Source organism: Tripterygium wilfordii, chromosome 5 (genome assembly GCF_013401445.1).
Source record: "Tripterygium wilfordii isolate XIE 37 chromosome 5, ASM1340144v1, whole genome shotgun sequence".
In the NCBI taxonomy this organism is placed as follows: Eukaryota; Viridiplantae; Streptophyta; class Magnoliopsida; order Celastrales; family Celastraceae; genus Tripterygium; species Tripterygium wilfordii.
Window position 1 is genome coordinate 12,183,078 of NC_052236.1, and position 18,702 is coordinate 12,201,779.

At 37.5% G+C, this 18,702-nt stretch overlaps 4 protein-coding genes across 4 annotated transcripts; 2 read left to right on the forward strand and 2 right to left on the reverse strand.

Annotated features, from left to right (window-relative positions):
• Positions 1-31: 31 nt before the first annotated feature.
• LOC119998642 (probable leucine-rich repeat receptor-like protein kinase At1g35710) lies at positions 32-1,176 on the reverse strand. The gene is made up of 3 exons (XM_038845978.1): positions 669-1,176; positions 378-488; positions 32-249 (listed from the first exon to the last, which is right to left on the reverse strand). The coding sequence occupies exons 1-3, from the start codon at positions 898-900 to the stop codon at positions 32-34; spliced, it is 561 nt and encodes a 186-aa protein (XP_038701906.1). The 5' UTR covers positions 901-1,176.
• Positions 1,177-2,002: 826 nt separating this feature from the next.
• On the reverse strand, positions 2,003-7,972 carry LOC119998353 (cystathionine beta-lyase, chloroplastic). The gene is made up of 13 exons (XM_038845665.1): positions 7,859-7,972; positions 7,505-7,655; positions 7,296-7,426; positions 7,126-7,196; positions 6,892-6,983; positions 6,409-6,496; positions 6,205-6,316; positions 5,147-5,243; positions 4,977-5,058; positions 4,154-4,271; positions 3,351-3,458; positions 3,162-3,264; positions 2,003-2,301 (listed from the first exon to the last, which is right to left on the reverse strand). The coding sequence occupies exons 1-13, from the start codon at positions 7,922-7,924 to the stop codon at positions 2,126-2,128; spliced, it is 1,395 nt and encodes a 464-aa protein (XP_038701593.1). The 5' UTR covers positions 7,925-7,972; the 3' UTR covers positions 2,003-2,125.
• A 553-nt stretch (positions 7,973-8,525) lies between these two features.
• Positions 8,526-13,034, forward strand: LOC119998360 (tubulin-folding cofactor B). Its single transcript, XM_038845678.1, has 8 exons — positions 8,526-8,718; positions 8,815-8,966; positions 9,133-9,251; positions 9,905-9,966; positions 10,079-10,120; positions 11,174-11,307; positions 12,391-12,460; positions 12,692-13,034. The coding sequence occupies exons 1-8, from the start codon at positions 8,617-8,619 to the stop codon at positions 12,740-12,742; spliced, it is 732 nt and encodes a 243-aa protein (XP_038701606.1). The 5' UTR covers positions 8,526-8,616; the 3' UTR covers positions 12,743-13,034.
• Positions 13,035-15,714: 2,680 nt separating this feature from the next.
• LOC119998354 (uncharacterized protein At5g39865-like) lies at positions 15,715-17,323 on the forward strand. The gene has a single exon (XM_038845666.1). The coding sequence runs from the start codon at positions 15,951-15,953 to the stop codon at positions 17,073-17,075; it is 1,125 nt and encodes a 374-aa protein (XP_038701594.1). The 5' UTR covers positions 15,715-15,950; the 3' UTR covers positions 17,076-17,323.
• Positions 17,324-18,702: the final 1,379 nt, after the last annotated feature.

Consider the following 18,702-nt stretch of genomic DNA (forward strand, 5'->3'; position numbering starts at 1 on the left):
ACTTGAAGGTATTGATCCAGTGAACAAGTTGTCAGATATGTCCAGTTGAAACAATTTCGATGAGTTTGATAAGTAAGCAGGAATATTTCCACCGATTCGATTGACCCCAAAATATATCTCTTCCAAGATTTGGAAGCCAAAGCCCCATATTAGACGGAAGATCTCCTGAGATGCTATTGTTCACAATTGCGATAACTCTGAGAGAGGAAATGTTGAAGAGTGAGGTATTGGCCCAGAGAGGTGATTGTACTGCAAATTCAAGAAATCCAAACTTGTCAATTTCCCAAACTCATCAGGAATACCTCCATGAATTTTATTTTCGAACAATGAAAACCGCACTAGGCTCGAAATGTTTCCTAAAGAAGTTGGAATTGTACCAGTCAAGTAATTTCTTGTTAGATAAAGCGTCTGGAGCTTCTGCAGAGTCCCGAGTTCCGTTGGTACACTTCCATTCAATTTGTTGCGTGAGAGATCCAACGTTGTTAATCCTGTGCAATTGTGCAAAGTAGATGGAATTTGGCCTATAAATTGGTTGCCATCAAGGAATAGTATCTCAAGTCTAAGCCAGTTGAGACAAATATCAATTGGAAGATAGCCAGAGAAGCTACTGTTTTTAAGACTAAGTACTTTAATAGAGGAGATATTCAATATGAACGATGGAAATGAACCTGTAAATTTGTTATCCACCAGTGAAAACCTCTCTAACGTAGACATATTTCCAATGGAAACTGGGATTGTTCCATGGAGATTGTTTTCAGCTACAAGGAGGATTTGAAGGTTTTTTAAAGTGCCCATCTCCTCTGGTATGCCACCACTCAACATGTTTATCGACAGGCTTACACCTTGAAGCTTAAAGCAGTTTTGTAAACTTGGAGGTATCGATCCTTCCAATCGGTTCATTTCTAATACAAGTGTTTTGAGCCAATGTAAACGACCGAGCTCAGATGGTATGTGACCATGAAAACTGTTGTTAGAAAGATAAAAACCAGGAAGGATAGGTTTCCAACATAAGGAGATATTTTACCTTCAAGTCCCATGTTGGAAAAATCCAGAGCCGTAACTCTCTGCCTACGTTTGCTGCAAGTGACCCCAACCCAATCACAGAAGCTGGCTTCTCTGCTCCAGTTAGTGTTACTGTCCATGATTGTGTTGGTGGGATCATATGTTATCGCAGAACTGAAACCAACAAGAGCTTCTTCATCAGTCATATTTGAGGAGGGTATAGCAAAAGAAGGAGCTGCCAATGACAGAATCAATAGCAGTTCAAGGTGATAAAGAAAGAGTAATGCTTTGAGAATCATGGTTAATTATTTGAGAAAAATTAAAATGAAGGATAGATTAGATAGGATTTGAGGCTTAGTTCTACATTATATCATAGATTTAGACAAATTATTTATTGGTTGATGACCTTACATTTCCAGATGGCAAAGAAAAATTCGGTTTTCTTATAAGGCCGACGGCCAGCGACACCATTTTAATTTTGTTTTTTTTGTCATCTTTGCTTGAACTTATTCATGTTAGGGATAGAAACTTGAATGCATTTGTCTGTAAGCATGGCCAATCCTATTCTAATCTATAGCTTACGATGACTTGGTGTCATTTTCTATGCCGACGACTTGAAATTACATATGGTCACTCATAAATCCAGGTACTAAACCTACGTTTAAGTCTAAAACACACGACATTAGAATCCATTATCCATATGAGAGAAGCAATTTTAAATATTTTTATAATATCGTAAGTGTCTCACTCCCTCTCTGTTTATTTCTAATACCACTCCCAGAGTCCCACTTATACTTTCTTAGTTTCTTTTCATTTTCGTTAGATTAGGATAATGGCAAGGGAAGGAAGTGCCGTGGCAGGAAATGAGATGAAAGAAGACCTAGAGGATTTTTAAGCTTGATCATGTACTTATCCTTTTTTAAGAAAAATTGCGCATAGCTTCCTTTGCCTTTGTGCGTCTTTCGCCTTTAACAACCTAGGGGTCCATCAATCAAGCATGTTTAACTAGGGAAAACATTGAAACTTCAATAAACACCCAAAGATTTTAGTTGAAGTTACATTCCACATCGTATAACTTTCTTATTGAAAGCTTGAAATTGTACAAAATTGGAAGCTCGAATACCTAAAGAGGGCCAGTTCTTAGTGCATAGTCTAGATCAGCAATCAGATCATCAACATCCTCAATTCCCACTGATATTCGAATAAGATCCTCTGTTAGACCCCTAGATTCTCGTACCGCTGCTGGAATTGAAGCATGAGACATAAAGCAAGGCAGGCTGATGAGTGACTTCACACTACCTGAGATTTACATATACATCATGGAGTGGTGAGTTAGTACCAAAAGGGAGCAACTTAAAAGTTTGCGAAAATAAGAGCAGTTACTATAACTTGCATGATCAAAACAGACCATACGTTTCCAGCATGGCTAAAGTGGTTGCAGCTGGAGGTCCAACCACGGTGGAAGCCTTGGCTTTCAAATTGGGCATCAATCTAGCTGTTGATTATGGATTTCCAAAGTTTATCTTAGAGGGGGACGCAGAAGAGATAGTTTGTGCTATTAATTCTAATATTCTCTCCCTGTTCCTTATAGTTTCATCCTAGATGAGATTAGACTCCAGCTTGGAAACCTGGATTGTAGAATGCAGTATACGCCTAGAACTTGTAACAAAATTGCAAATGCTTTAGCTAGGCTAGGAGCTATCTCTACAGGGGAAGCTTTGTTTACAGAGGAGGTTCCCCCCTCTATTCTCTCACTGTATGTGGCTGAATGCCCTCTCCTTTGATTAATGAAGGTTTCTTTCAAAAAATGACTTTTCCTGGGAAAACCTGATGAAGTGCTAAATCATAAGTTGTCTAGAACCTTATTATGAATAAATTAGACAGTAAATCAGAAGGTTCGTACGAATACTCAGTAGCGAAATTTCATGCTTAATGTAAGTGTGAATGAATTGTTGTGCTCTATACTCCATGAGATGTTAATGCAATATGTTTCCATTTTTTTTCCTGCTTTGAGATATACAAGTTTGTTATGATGCACAATTCAATAAGAGGCTGTTAATGGCTGGGAGCAAACTTTGTGTTTTCCTTCACCAACATGGATAATATGGTGAGCTTCTCAGTATAGTTAATGAAATTATTTGGAGTCGGAAAATAATTACCAAAACTGACAGTAATACTGAAGTACTTGGTAGTCTCAACAATATGCTTCGACAGTGCCAATGATCCAGTCAAAAAGCTAAGCACAGATCCCGCACCCTTCGCCTGCAAAAGATGAACATGAGCCGTCTAATAGAAAAAATCCATGGACATCATAGCATGAATCTCAAAGCCTTATCTAACTAAGGCACCTGAGAATGATGCAAAACCCATCCAGGATGCCCAGGAAGACCAGCATAATTAACTTTCTTCACTCGTGGATGTGAAGCAAGAAACTCTGCTATCTTCTGTGCATTCTCCTGCAGAAAATGCAAGAAAATCAATATCCAATTTTTAACAGGAAAATTCTGATCAATGCAAGAGAAAATAAAGGAGTTCTGAAGTCAAGACACCAAGATTGAAGTAAAATATCTGCAACTTCTCCCCAACTCCCCAGCAGGGGGGCTCAACAGGAGAGATGATTTATGACGATAAGATGCTTGTGCAGGTTTTGCAGACAAAATTTGTATTATATATATCATTTTCTCATTTCTCATTTTGATGAAACAAGCTTAGGAAGAATTTTAATTTTATTAGACAACATAGTGCAGCAGACGACATGTTAGTACAGGTGTTCATGCAGTTAATGAAAATGGATGTTCTATTTCTTTTTCTATCACTCATCTCAGTTCACCTAGCAAAACTAGAAAATCAGTAGTATCAATTTCTTCCATATATTTTATAGACACGAGAAAAGGTATTGCAACTCCACAAAGGTGCTGTTTTCATTCAACTGACCCACACATAATGGCTTTGAATGGAGGATCGTCGCTTTCAATGATGGTTCCATGACCAAATTTTATTTGTGGAAGTAAGATTTAACAACAGAAAGTATCATTTCAACTGTTCTTTATTGGATGTGGGAATCCATGAATTGACTCAGCACAAGGCTCAAACATAATCCAAGACAAAAAAGAAAGCTAAAAATATACCTATCGTGGATTTGAAATATTACCTGTTGCTTTTCGACACGTAAGGCCATGGTCTTAATACCTCGTAAGCAGAGCCAACAGTCAAAGGGTGCTAAGCCAGACCCTTCTGCATTTTGCAGGAAATACAGATCTTTTGCCAGCCTAGTCATACAAAAACAGCAGTGATCAACATTAGATAGAACAGGAATATGAATACTTTGTTAAAATTTAAATATCTTTGTACAAACACCTGAAACCCAGAATAATAACACTGTAATGATCTCCAACAAATGACAAGAACGAATGCATGCTTGATGGATTTCAATCATAGGAGAAATACACCTACCACTTAAACATCTCTGTATTCTAATTTAAAAAACTGGTATGAATCCCTCTTGCCAAATGCTTAAAAATGATGAACACACATTGAGTTTAAAAGATCAATTCTCAGCACGGAATTTAAAGCATCTGCGCAATAGTGTTTCCAATGAAAGATGACTGTGCATCTTCAGTGTTAAATGACACTAATGCACCATCTCAAATAAGACCGTTTCAAAAACAAAAAATAAAAGATCTTCACAAGCTGTTCCATTGCAGAAGAAAAGTTTCTACAAATCAAGATTTTTAAGACAGAGTGATTCTCAAAAAGATAAAAATTGAAGTGTTTTTAAGATAAGAGTGACAGCCACAGCCCATCCATAACCACACATGTGCTGTCGTAAATCAGTTCTAGAATTTAACAAACAAAGCCTGTTTTTGTATTCAACAATAAAGGTAAACAAATTGAGTTGTTATAAGGTTCCAGAAGGAAATTAATAACATCTTTCACAATGTGCAGCTAGAATTACAGAGCGGGAGAGCTAAAACCTTTCCCCTTTTACTGCAAGCACACCAGCCATGACATCACTGTGTCCCGCAATAAATTTAGTGGCTGAGTGCATTACAATGTCTGAAAGAAGGGCATACAACCAAAATTAGCAACAAGCGAATTAGAGCTAAACAAACTTTAAGTCACATGAACATCACATTGATGATACCTGCACCAAGTTCTAAGGGTTGTGATAACACAGGGGACATAATACTGTTGTCCACCAAGACAAGAGCACCGCATGAATGAGCCATCTCCACAATTCTCTAGAAAGACATAGAAGAATATAACAGATAAAGTTTCAGCTTGGTATTGTACTCATAGTCTCATAGTGTAGAAACATTATGAAGCAAGGACGAGCAACAAGGAAAGTAAAAGGATGGGTAATCTTTCCCAATATCCAAAGTCATAAATGGTGTAGCATTCATATGCAAAAGCAGGGCTGCATTATATGAAAAAGTTAGAAACAATAACCCCAACTAGAGTAGGAATAACACCAGGATATTTTTAGTCTCTTGAGATGCAATTATAGATGGAAACTTAAGTTATGCCTGGGAGTTCAAAATTCACGGGTTTTGGGAGGTTGTGTTTTCAGGTTTTTATGTAACCAATACAGTGAGAATTTTTAGGATGGGTTTCATGGGTTTAGAACACCCTCAATCGGTGGGTTTTCATGGGTTATGAATTCTCCGGACAAGAATGCCCTTACTCAAACAATGATATTTCATCTTTGCCCTTCTCTCTAGAAAAACATAGAACAACAAGATATGTTACATAAAGCCCCTGGTTCTCTCACGGCGGGCTTGAGTAGGAATCAAGAAGAAATTTGGCATAGATTAAATCCATTGGTATTCTATTTGAATGGCTTATGGATCATTTGATATAAGGATGTTTAGGACATTTCAGACTGTAAAATTTTTGAAAACCCATTCAAAAATAACCCCTCAAGCATAGGTTTAAACGCCGCCAAACCCATGGCTAAAGACAACCCAAAACCCAAACCACCTAAATACCCAAAACCCATACTTTAGAAAACACCTCAAAACCCAACAAAAAAATCACAGGCACATGTTTGGGTACAAAATTATAAACCATCGAGCAACATATATGTTTGCAACAGTCAAGTTGGCAAGTTCCTATTCAGCTATTATTGTGGCAATCAAAAAATTCAAAGTAGCTAACGAGAAATTTTTGCACGAAGAACTGCAAGAAAGTAAGAGACGTTACACGAATATCAGAAATTTGCTGTCGTGGGTTTGTTGGACTCTCTAACCACACAAGCTTTGTCTGCGCGCTGATTGCAGATGCTATGTCGTCTAAGTCACTTGTATTCACTCGTCTGCACATGGTTACAATATTAAGCATGTCTGTTTTCACATTTTGGTAGCTGAAACTAATGGGGGAGGCAGGAATGACAAGCATTATACGAACTTCACCACCACTCCACTTCTTGGAGTTACTTGTGACAACAATCGATCAGAACCTCCATATATGTCGTCTCCAGCAATAATTTCCTCACCTGAAATGAGGTTCTCACCAATTAGTAGAAAAAATACAATAAATGAAGTTCTTAAACAGTAATAGTGAAAGAGGCATTTGATAGACTTGGAAAGCATCAATTTGAAGTTTGAACAGAGAAAATGCCAGGAGAGCAAAGCAAGAAGTCAGAATTTCAACAGACTGATGTCAAGCTCTCATCATCATATAAATAAATCTATGAGGCACAGGGCCTATTAATGTTTTGAACTCAAGTATAGAGATAGTCAACTGACAGTTGAATCAAGTGTTTTATTTACTTTAACCTAGTTTCTTAACCATCTTGAGAACTTCAAGTTAGAGAAATAACTCCATATAAAACACACTTATACAGAAGGGCCTTATATATTAAGGAAAAGGAAACATAGTGAAATTAACCTTCTCTAACAAGATGAGTAACAGCAGCCAAAGCAGCCATTCCACTTGTGAAGCAAAATGCTCGATCTGCCTTTTCAATCTTGGCTAAAAGGCTAAGCAAACAGAATCACAAAGACAACAAATATCACATGTATAATCAAAGCATCAATGAAAAAAAAAAAAACCCATCTTCTGTACATACTAGAACAAGTTTCAACTTTCAACAACATATGTAGACAACAAGCAAAATCAAACCTTTCCAAAGCATCACGTGTTGGATTTCCACTTCTGGTATAATCATAGGGGCCATTATCAGTCGCTGAAGGCTGCAAAAACAGAGTACAAACATAACCTGGATGAAACATATAAAAGCAAATTATTGTGTAAGACAAAGGCCATGCTTAAATGTACTTCAACAATCATACCTGCTTAAATGTAGCTGTTTGGTAGAGTGGTACACTCATTGCATCATATGGATCAAACTTGTTCTCGAAATTCATCAATATAGTTGAAACACTGGGCTCTTTAACCTCCCTAACCATCGATTCCGCATCATCTGAAAATTGCTCAACACCATAAGCACAAAAAAAGGAATAGATACAATAGAAACAAAGATTCAACTATCTTTACTTACCATTTAAGCAATCAACAACATTATCAGCAAAAGCCGATGTGCTCAAGACCGTCTCTTTCTCTATTGAGCAATTCATCCGGAACTTCAACTGCCTTCCCGTCAAGTTATACTTGATCTCCAACTTTCCTGGACGACTCCCAAGCTTGGAAACCTACACAATCAATCAATGGAGCAACGAAAAAGAAAAATCAGAACCGATAAAACATCCAAACCTTTCTCCTGTCTAGGTTTCAGTACATACAGAATCATAATGAAACAACGTAACAGAATTTGACTCTACTCGGCGACGGAACTGAAAAAACAAAGAAGCCAAAAATTTCAAACAAAAAATCGAAAGTTAAGAGAGAACATTACGCCGTCGCTCAGATCGGCGGCGTAGAGAGCGGTTATGGCCGGTCTGAGGGAAAGCGAGGCAGCCATGGCTGATTAAGAGCGTGTTTTGTCTTAACGGGGATTCCGGGTCGATCGTTATTTATATGGCCTCATCTTGGTCAGTTACCTAATTATAGTTGGGCCCAACAAAGCCCAATAAGGCCCGTTTGGACAGCATTGTCCACTATCCAGTCTTGTGCACCTAATCGGCCCATTTATCGGACTCCGATATGGGCTCATCATGGTCAGTCATATGAGGTGGGCCCTATTTGTATCCTACTATTTTCAAATTACATCCCGTCTTATGTTGACTCAATTTTGACTCTATAATTGTTTAGGTATAAAATTCTCACACCCATCTTTTCAATGAGAGACTTACGAACAGAAAGGAAGTTTTGCAAACACGACATCACTGAAAATGTCCTCCAGCTCTACACCGCCGCTGAGCAAACCATCCCTAGCTTATCATAATATTTAGATATTTTTCATTTTTTGAGGGGTGTAGATATTACCGGGTGTAATTTAAAAATAGTGAGTGCAAATAGAGCTGACCGTTGCGCTATTACCTGAATATAGGTTGGGCCCAACAAAGCCCAATAAGACCATTTGGATTTTGTAGTGCATTGTCTACTGTCCAGTCTTGTCACTTGTCCACCTAGTCGGCCCATTTATCGGACCGCGAGTCTGCGACTCTGACCATCACCGGGCGCCGGTGAACTCTTTTGCTGCTCTGAACAAAAATGGCATCTCGCTTGCAGATTCAGGGGGACGACTCGGTAATCTTACGAGTCACTCACTCGAACCTCAAGTCCTTCTCTGCCGAAGTTCGCTTCTCACTTCAGGTACCGATCTCCTTAAATCAACTAATAACTATATGATTCGTTAGTCGAATGTTGTGGAAATGTAGTCGCCTTATCAGTTTTATGTTTTGGTTCTAGATGACGGTTGAAGCTGTTAAAGAGAAGCTGTGGAAAAAATGCGGAACCTCGATGAACTCGATGCGCTTAGAGCTGTACGATGACGCCAACAGTAAAATCTCTGATTTGGACGATCATGCTAAACCCTTCGGGTTTTACTCTCCTCTAGATGGGTTAGTGGTTTAGTTTAAAGTTGACTTTGTATGTGAATCAGGGGTTTTGCTTTGAATGCTTGATTGCAATGCAGCATATCTGGGTTTTCAGTTCAATGTAAATGGATTATTTAATAGTTGTATATGGTTTATGGTGTTGAAGGGCTAATTGATTCAATTGAATTAGGTATCGGATACATGTTATAGATCTTGATCCGTCATCAGTAACCTCTGGTGGCTGGTTGGAGGACACTTCACTGGTTGAAAAGTATTCCATTTCGGATGAAGCCTACATGAAACGTGATGGTAAATTTACAAATTTTGTGGGGAGAAGTCTATGATTTTGGAACATTTATGTTTTGATTGATGGGAGTTGATCTTAATGGAAAGCACGAGCTTCACCTCTGATGAAATTCTCTTAAACTTGAATTGCATTCTCCAGTTCAAGTCTCAACTTTACCTGATGCGCGTGAGTCATGTGCGGCAATATGCAAAAATAAGTAAATAGATTAGTTAAAAGCTTAATGAAATCTTAATACTCTTTGCTCTTGTTTCAAGTGAGAATTTTGGAGCTTTGAATGTTGATGGCGTCTTGAAGATTACGACAAGCCTTTCCAGACATGCATCTGTTTACTTGGATTAACTATAAGCTTGCATTTTTCAAATGTGGAAGTTGGGCCCAGTTTGTTCATTAACCAACTTCAACTTGTTTTTACGAAGTTTACTATGTAGGCCCTGCTTAATCATTTTAATTGAATTGAACATACTTAATGTGGTTGCTGGTAATTGCCTTGCTCTTGACTCTCCCAGAATCTGTGAATTTTGATTTGCTCTGAAATTTCTTTTCATTTCTTTCTTTACTACAAGGTTCAAGGTTTTACTCACTTTGGTGCTTTTGTTGTTATATTGGTGTAGGAGCAATAACTATCTAACAATTGCAAAGTTTTTATGCATTTCAGGCACTTTCAGGAAATTCAAAGAAAAGTTGGCATCTCAAAATCCATCAGCTTTTGAGTCCAAAGTAAGGCTGCATGATTACTATCTTTGTTCTGTTGTAAGTTGCAGACTGCAGTTAATAGGATTAGCTGGCAATTATGAGGGACTGAGTTAATTTTTACTTTCCACATTTACAGATATCAGAAAACTATATGGAAGAGCTCTGTGCAAACATCAAGGTTCGCTACTCTGTATTTCTCATTTGGCATTAGTAGATTTGTAAAACTGGCAGAGGTAAGCTTTTTGAAACAGTTAAAATATTTTACCAATGACTGAAGAAAACCTGTGGCTTATTAATGCAAAAGGCTTGCTTTTCAATCTCTCAGTTTAAAAATTAAAAGTGCTCTTGATTTCTATAAGTCCATGGTTTGTCAAAGGGAATGGTTCAAAGTGTTTATTGTTCTATTTTGAATATTGCAACAATGAGTTTCGCTTCACAATGAAGCTGGGAAAAATAAGAATATCTCTTAATTGCGTTCTTTTAAAGTGAACACTTTTTGACCTTTTAATTCTTTCTAGGCTTGAATACGTCTTCTTAATTTTGAGAATTTTTAGTTGAAGTGGAAATGGGAACTATTTACACTACACAGTTAGTGTATATCTACTTTCTGCTGGTCATCGAAAATTTTGAATCACTAGTGAATGAATTCTTGGAGCAGGACTAGTGTGAATTAATCCTTATAACTATACATACACCTTGCAAGTTTTATAGCATCTATTTGGATATTTATTTTAACAGAGAACTTGGATAATGTCAGTGGTGAATGTTGAGTAATTTCAAACTAACTGATTTTGGTACTTCAAAATTTAACTTCTTCTTTCGGACTGTTATCCTTTTTGACTGGAAATTTCATGCTAAAGTCTTGTTTAAATATGCTTCTGACATTCTTTTCCTGTGGAACTATCCTGTAAATGTGATAGTGGTATGAGGTACTTGGCAGCAGTGTCCACATTCGATTTTAGCATTTTAGCTGCAGATACCCTGCAATGATTTCTGCCTATCTATGTGATTGTGAAAGTTCTCTGGAGGATCCACATTTGGTTTTAGCAATTTTAGCTGTAGATATCTGCCTATATATTAATCTCTACCACAATTCTTTGCTATGTTATCTAATCATGAAGTGCACAGCATTTTATTTAATTCCGAAAACAGATCAGATAACTATTTCCTTTTCTTATATTTCACTTTGTCATTTTCTTCCCTCTTTTCTTTTGCAATTCTAAATAATTAGGTCGGAGATAGATGTGAAGTTGAACCTGGGGAGAAAAGAGGGGTCGTCAAGTATGTGGGTCAGGCAGAATCTATTGCACCTGGTTTTTGGGTTGGAATTCAGTATGATGAACCTTTGGGAAAAAATGATGGCATGTACGTGAACACTTCTCTCTGATTCACTTGGAAACTTTGGAGTGTTTTTTTTTTTGTCTTACACTCTTACTTATACCCGAGTCGATGTTTCTCTTTACAATATTGTTTGTGGTGATGTTGAAGTCTTTTAGGAGTAACTTGTTATCAATTGGTGTTACTGAAGGATAAAAGGATGGAGTGATGCAGAATATAGTTACCAACAGCAGTTCTCAATTATTTGAAGTGGGGAAAATGATAGATTTGGCAAAATATAAGTCATTAGACGCATTATCAGAATTCTAAAAAGCGTTTAAAATTTATGAGTTGACCAATGTCAAAGCTTAATAATTCATATAATAACTCCAGATAAAAAATAACATCAATGATAATCATATTACCCCACTCCTATATCTTTTGGCTCATAGTGTATAATATCGTAGAAATGTTAATACTGAAGTAATTTATAACATCTTGTAATTACTTACATAGCTGGTTTTAGGATATCTGCTCTATTTACTGGAAATTGATTTGTCCCTCTTATTGGTAGCTGATCGCTTAAATTCCCCATTACATAATTAATCTAATTACAGGTAAAATTTGAGAGAAACAACTCCAATTGCACAATGCTCTCGCAGTGTTGACGGGTTAGGGAAGGGTAGGGTAAGATGTACCTAGTCCTAAATTAATCACGCAATGTAGAGAGAATGTTTCCAAGATTTAAACCACGGCCCCTTGGTTACCGGAAACAACCCAACTACTAGGCAAACTTCAATCTTAGTTAAATCTAATTACAGCTGCTCTAAATTATTCTTCGTTTATCTGAAATGTCTTAATATCATGTCAATTTTTAGTTTCTGAATGGTCATATCTGAGTTGGCTTCAATATTTCTTGTATTATTGAACTTTTATGCCTTTAAGACTAAGGTCTTATTCTTGTTGGATTTATATGCTACAATTACACAGATTCTCACCTAATGATTCCTGCTGAACCCTGGGTGCTTTTTCTAAGCGAGTAGTGATAGTAAAATAATTCTCTTCAACGGGAGATATTGATGTTACGAATCACATTTTCAGTGATTAAAATAAATCTGGATCATGTTGCAGGGTAAAAGGAACACGTTATTTTGAGGCCCCTCCACTTCATGGCGCAATGGTTAGGCCTGACAAAGTCAAGGTTTGTAACTTTGTATGCCAGAATGTTTTTGTGGCTATGCTTATATTGGAACTTACACAGCTAGCATGAGATGAGTACATATTACTGTATAATGCCGCCCATTGGCTATGAACCATTGCTCATCTTTGCACTTCCACTCATTCTTCTGTTCTGAACGGATCCCCTGTATTCTACATTTCTACTGCTTGATTCGTCTAAAAATCTGATTCTACAATAATACCATTTTCCCAGGTTGGCGACTATCCAGAACGTGACCCCTTTGAGGAGGATGACGAAATATAAATTGTACTTTATTGGGCATAGAGTTAATATTGTTCTGTCCATTAAGATTTGTTACGAGTGAAGGAAGATATTCGTGTACACATTAAGCGTGAGATCTTTTCTAAGAGAAAAGTTTGAGAAGAAAAATGCAAAATTTGAGAATTGTGAGAATTATATGTTCAGTGAATGCACATGTTGCAACTTGTGTATTGCCTGAGGCTGATGATATGAGCATTTTGACAGGCATTGTTTTCAAACTTTCAATTGTGTAGAAGGTAACTTCGTCTATACAAAGACTTAACTACCTTCTCTACGTTCTTGACAGCCCATCTTTGTCTTAGTAGAGTCTTTCCATGGCATGTTTTGGTCAATCACCGATTCAGGTACAAGATACTATCATTATCGTCTGGACAGTAGTACTTCGAACTTGTAATGAGCATGAACAAATTAAGGATACTTCTTTATCGTTTGAGTTATGCCGAATCGACCACTCAAGATCTTTGGTCTCTACCCAGACCCGATGAAAAACATGGGATCACTTGCGCTCTTGTAGGGAGGTTTAAAGATGCTACTGATTTCATCAAACAGATTGGGACTAAGCTGTCATCGTCTGTGTAGAGGGGCACTTCTTGTTGCTTGTCATGTCCATGGGGATGTAAACCTAGGAAGCTGGTTGCAAAAAAGCTTTTAGAAGTGGAGCCAGAGAATTCAGGTGCATACTTGTTGCTGTCAAATGTATATGCTTGAACCGAGAAATGGAGCGAAGCAAAAGGAGTTAGGTTAACAATGATGGACAAGGACCCAATGTTAGAATTGTCCACCCTTATAAACCCGATTTATAATCTACCACTATCCGATATGGGATCCAGGCTACATCATGGTGACAAATTTATATATATATATATATATATACACTAAATAATGGTTCATTAGTGGATGAGAATTTTGCAGGCTTCAAGATACACTATTGGATGACTAATTACTAAGCCATATATGGGAGAGATTGTCAATGATTTTGTTTTTGTGCTCAGTTTCACTTCTCTCTTTTGGGGGCACACAAAGGCACTACTCACTAGGCTTTGTAATCTGCGTGCCTTGAATTCATGCCAAAGCATTGATGGTCTGCTTTGTTTCTCATTGCTACTCTCTCTCTCTCTCAACTGTTACTTTTTACCCAGGGGCTTGACTATTCTGCAGGCACCGTAAACCTGGGGTGCTCTCAGCTCTGATACCATCTGTAATAGCCCGTTTCTCCGAATTAATAATAATTTATCCTCTTTAAACCAATCTATACTGTCCTCACAACTTTCTATTTCTAGACCCATCATCAATGCATACTAGTTTGAGCTCAATAAAAACGTTTGTTACTAGTTTGAAAGTTTAACGTATTAGATTCTGTAATTTACATATTCCCCTGGATGATGTGGGACAAGAGACTTAACCTCATCTTCACTCGGTAACTCGCTTAACACCACCAAATTTTACACTGCAGAGACTTGTGGCTCCATCCACTCGAGTCGAGTGCTACATAACAGTCGCATGGTTGTGATGATTGATGAATGCATGCGAGGCCCACTAAAGTAATTTCCCAGTTCTTGTTAACAAGGAAATTAAATTGGGTAATTCAGAGATACATAGACACTCAGCTGATATTGACATTGCATACTTTTGCATGTGAGCATGAAAATTTCCCCCTTCAAAAACTATAAAGAAAAAGGTTGAAATTTGAAAAGTGCAGAGCATGGAAATGGATTGAAAGTGAGAGTCAAGGACAAACAATTTTAGCTGTGGTCATGCTTGGATTGAAAGTGGCTAGATTGCTGAATGGTGTGGTCCAACCCATTTGTCATATGTCCATTTCAGTCCTTGGCAGTTGGCACCTATGATGCCATGTTCTATTTTTACATAATTCATCCAAACCATACATAGCTGAGTTGGTTATCTCTCCGAACTTGGGAAGTAAAGAATCTCGTCCGAAGTCGAGAGTTCTATTCTAAACTGGTGATACTATTCGTTAAATTAACATTGGAATGTCACTGCAAACCATTTAGTGATAGCCTAGTTAGATATTTCTCCGGCTTTATAACGTTAAGAATTTCGCATGAAGTCAAACGCTCCATTTTAAACTGGCGCAACTATTTCCAAGTGGTATGCATTAGAATTGAAATTTTAACTTGAATATATTTGAAATTATTTCTTCTTTCTTACTATGCCATTGCACATGAATACAAAATAGAGTTCATTATTTGTATAATCAAACTTTTATAAGATTTCAGTTGCAGAGAAAATGATGGAAAAACTTGTTAGATGACAAACAAAGTCATAATCAACCCCATAATTGAGGAGATAGAGAAATTGGTTCAAAATAGAGTATGAAAGTGACCAACTTTTTCAAAACAACATCAAAAGCCTTTTTGTTTTAGGCATTGTTGTTTCCTAATTAAAAGATTTGGTTATTGGATGATTCTATTAGAAGAAGAAAGTTTCCAAATTTTATCAATTGAAGAATCACAAAAACCCATTTAGGACATTAATCAAACACATTGTAAGCATCAAATAAAATCCGGTAGGGTATTTCATCATCACCTTCACCATCATCATCATTAAAGCAAGAAACAACATTCATGCCATCATATTTACTTGAGAGCCGTCCTTTATTTTTTTTTGACATAAAAAGCCTAGCCAAACGATTACTTTATAATATGTAGGGCACTTTTAAATTCGGGTCAATCATCACGTGAGCACAATAGACCATCAATTTAGTTATGAACAGAAGTTTGGTTTGTAAATAAAACTAGACCAAAACTCATAATAAGACTCTTAACCCCTTATAGAAAGTAGGTCGGTGTCATCGGACCTTTGCTATAGAAACCCAAAAAGACTTAAAGAAATGAATAATTATGTCTCACCTATTCAAACTCCCGACATGAGAGATCTTTCACCTCTAAGCTGAAGATATAACAGCTAATGCCAAATTGTTTTGAAAGCTCTCTTTCACCAACATATTACGCCTTTTGTCCTTCTTTTTCTTCCTTTTGATCACAGCCTCCCAAAAAATACAACCCAATCCATCTCATTTCTCTCTAACCAAACAGAAAATCCCATCACAGAGTCTCTCCCAATGCAAGGCACCAGAAACCCGAAAGTAGAGTGAAAGAGAAAGAAGAACTTTCTCAATCAGCGTTGAAAAATCCAATCACAAAAGGAAGCGTAACAGAGACAGCCATTCATGGGCTGCTCTGCTTCAAGACCCAATACTCTCCTCCACCACGATAACCTAGAAGAAAACCCATCTTCTTCTTTATCTCTAGATTCTGCATTTTCTTCACCACTCCCTAGAGCTCTCTCTCTTCCTACTCCTCTGGTTCACCACCCAGCTTTGAAGAAAGGGGACACCCACCACCTTGTTTCTCTCACCTCCACCACCTATGGCTCTCTCCTCCTCATTGACCCCATTAAACCCAATTTGAACTGCCAGGATCTCCGTAACAAGGCAGAAAACTCGACTATCCCAGACCCTCCAGTTGAGTCATTCTCCCCTGACTCGGTCATCAACACCTGGGAGCTGATGGACGGCCTTGATGACGAACTTGATCTCGAAATGGGTCCATCTGTAAATCCCATTTCGTTCAAACATGACCGTCAAATCGAGTCTCCCGCGAAACCCATTTCAATTTCTGCTAATGTCAATGTTTCTGAAGATAGAAAGCCCTTGTGGAAGCATTTATCAGAGGAATCGCTGCTATCAAAGTTAGACCCAAATGTGGTTTCCAGTTACAGGCGTGCATTGTCATCTAGGCAACTGGGTTATACCAACAGCCCTCTCAAAAGCATAAAATCCATGGAGTCTAGTCCCATATGCAGTCTATCAACAGTCAGTAGTTTATATCATCTACCAGCAACAGAGAACAAGATTGTGGTTTATTTTACTAGTTTGAGAGGAATTCGAAAGACTTACGAAGACTGTTGTGCAGTTAGAATGATATTCAGGGGTTTCCGGGTTCCGGTCGAAGAGAGGGATATTTCTATGGATTCCATGTACAGAAAAGAGTTGCAGAGTGCAGTTAAGGGGAAAGCAGTCAGTTTGCCCCAAGTGTTTATCAGGGGAAAGTACGTTGGGGGTGTGGAGGAGATCAGGCAGCTCAATGAGATTGGTGAATTGACAAAGCTTTTGGAGGGATTTCCTGTAAGGGATCCTAGGTTTGTTTGTGAGAGCTGTGGGGATGCGAGGTTCTTGCCATGCCAAAGCTGTAATGGCAGTAGAAAGGTGTTTGAGGAAGATGAGGGGAAGTTGAGAAGGTGTTTGGATTGTAATGAGAATGGTTTGATTCGTTGCCCTGGTTGCTGCTACTAATGAGAATAGCTAGGCCAACCCGCTCTACGCTGCTGGGGGTAAGTAAGGCCGGTTCGAAGTCTGTGTGGAAAATAATGTTGAAACTGGTGGGTGTAGGAGTTGAACTTGTGACTACCGCAATATCAGTGTTTGTTTCCTTTTGTAAAAGTTATTGTGTTTTAGCTTCTTGATATTGAATTGAATGGCCATTGCCTCCATGCTCTGAGGTCAGGCTGGCCGTAATGTGTACCTTATCTGGTCGTCAATTGTCATGGCAATAAGGACGTTTGTTAGACACCAAGAAACGATTATTGGCACTAAGAAATAATTATCGACTTCGAAAAATGATTATCGGCATCGATAAATAGACATTTCTATAAATAATAATTAGTTCCACATATGACGTTTATCGTCATCAAGAAACAATTATCAGCACTGATAAATAGATTATTCTGTAAATAATAGTTGGTTCCACATATGACGGTTGTTGGCACCAAGAAAAAATTATCGACACTGAAAAATGATTATCGACATCTGTAAATAGACATTTTTATAAATAATAATTCGATTCACATACGACATTTATCGGCACCAAGAAGCAATTATCGGCATTGATAAATAAACATTTCTACAAATAATAATTGGTTCCACATGTGATGTTTATCGGCACCAAGAAACGATTATCGACATCGGTAAATAGACATTTTTATAAATAATAATTGATTCCACATATGATGTTTATTAGCACCAAGAAACGATTATTGGTACCAACAAATGGTTATAGACACCAATTCCACAAATGACGTTTATTGGCACCAAGGAACAATTATCGGTACCAATAAATTATTATCGACACCGATAGATGGATAATTCTATAAATAATAATTGATTCCACATATGACGTTTGTTGGCACCAATAAATGATTATTGACACCAATAAATGATTATTGATACCGATAAATGATTATCAACATCGATAAATAGACATTTTTATAAATAATAATCAGTTCGACATACGACGTTTATCGACACCAAGAAATGATTATCGGCACCAATAGATAGACAATTCTATAAATAATAATTGGTTTCACATATGACGTTTGTTGGCACCAAAAACCGATTATTGGCACCAATAAACGATTGTCGACAACGAAAAACGATTATCGATAGCAGTAAATAGACATTTCTATAAATAATAATTAGTTACACATATGACGTTTATCGGTACCGATAAATAAACATTTCTATAAATAATTATTGGTTATACATATGACATTTATCGGAATCAAGAAACGATTATTGGCATCAACAAATGATTATCCACATTAATAAATGATTATTCGCACCGGTTATTAGGTCAGGGGTATTCAAAAAACTGACCTAAACGACGGTTTACATCCCTAGGATAGGAAGCGGGAAGCACAATGGAAGGATAGTGTTTCATCTATTCTTGTTGGTCAGTGCCTTGGACATCTAATTTCATCGTTGTGTTTTCAATTCGTTCAATTTTGTAGCAGGTTTTGTGTCTGTTTTTGGGTGTCAGGGTGGGTTTTTTTTTTCCTTTCTCGAGTGTTGTTCGACTTGAGAATTGTGTACCCATCAACGACTGCAAAGAATTCACTGAAAAAAAAAGGGACTTTTGGAGGCC

What these genes read in the sequence shown, in the direction of transcription:
- LOC119998642 (XM_038845978.1), bottom strand. Translation starts at nt 900, where the DNA reads ATGAACCGATTGGAAGGATCGATACCTCCAAGTTTACAAAACTGCTTT. An exon ending in GGTGGATAACAAATTTACAG is followed by an intron (nt 489 to 668) that starts GTTCATTTCCAT and finishes ACAATTGCACAG; the next exon opens with GATTAACAACGTTGGATCTC. An exon ending in AACAAGAAATTACTTGACTG is followed by an intron (nt 250 to 377) that starts GTACAATTCCAA and finishes TTGAATTTGCAG; the next exon opens with TACAATCACCTCTCTGGGCC.
- LOC119998360 (XM_038845678.1), top strand. Translation starts at nt 8,617, where the DNA reads ATGGCATCTCGCTTGCAGATTCAGGGGGACGACTCGGTAATCTTACGA. An exon ending in CATCAGCTTTTGAGTCCAAA is followed by an intron (nt 9,967 to 10,078) that starts GTAAGGCTGCAT and finishes CCACATTTACAG; the next exon opens with ATATCAGAAAACTATATGGA. An exon ending in TTAGGCCTGACAAAGTCAAG is followed by an intron (nt 12,461 to 12,691) that starts GTTTGTAACTTT and finishes CCATTTTCCCAG; the next exon opens with GTTGGCGACTATCCAGAACG.
- LOC119998354 (XM_038845666.1), top strand. Translation starts at nt 15,951, where the DNA reads ATGGGCTGCTCTGCTTCAAGACCCAATACTCTCCTCCACCACGATAAC.
- LOC119998353 (XM_038845665.1), bottom strand. Translation starts at nt 7,924, where the DNA reads ATGGCTGCCTCGCTTTCCCTCAGACCGGCCATAACCGCTCTCTACGCC. An exon ending in TGTTGTTGATTGCTTAAATG is followed by an intron (nt 7,427 to 7,504) that starts GTAAGTAAAGAT and finishes AGCAATTTTCAG; the next exon opens with ATGATGCGGAATCGATGGTT. An exon ending in AGAAGTGGAGTGGTGGTGAA is followed by an intron (nt 6,317 to 6,408) that starts GTTCGTATAATG and finishes AACCATGTGCAG; the next exon opens with ACGAGTGAATACAAGTGACT.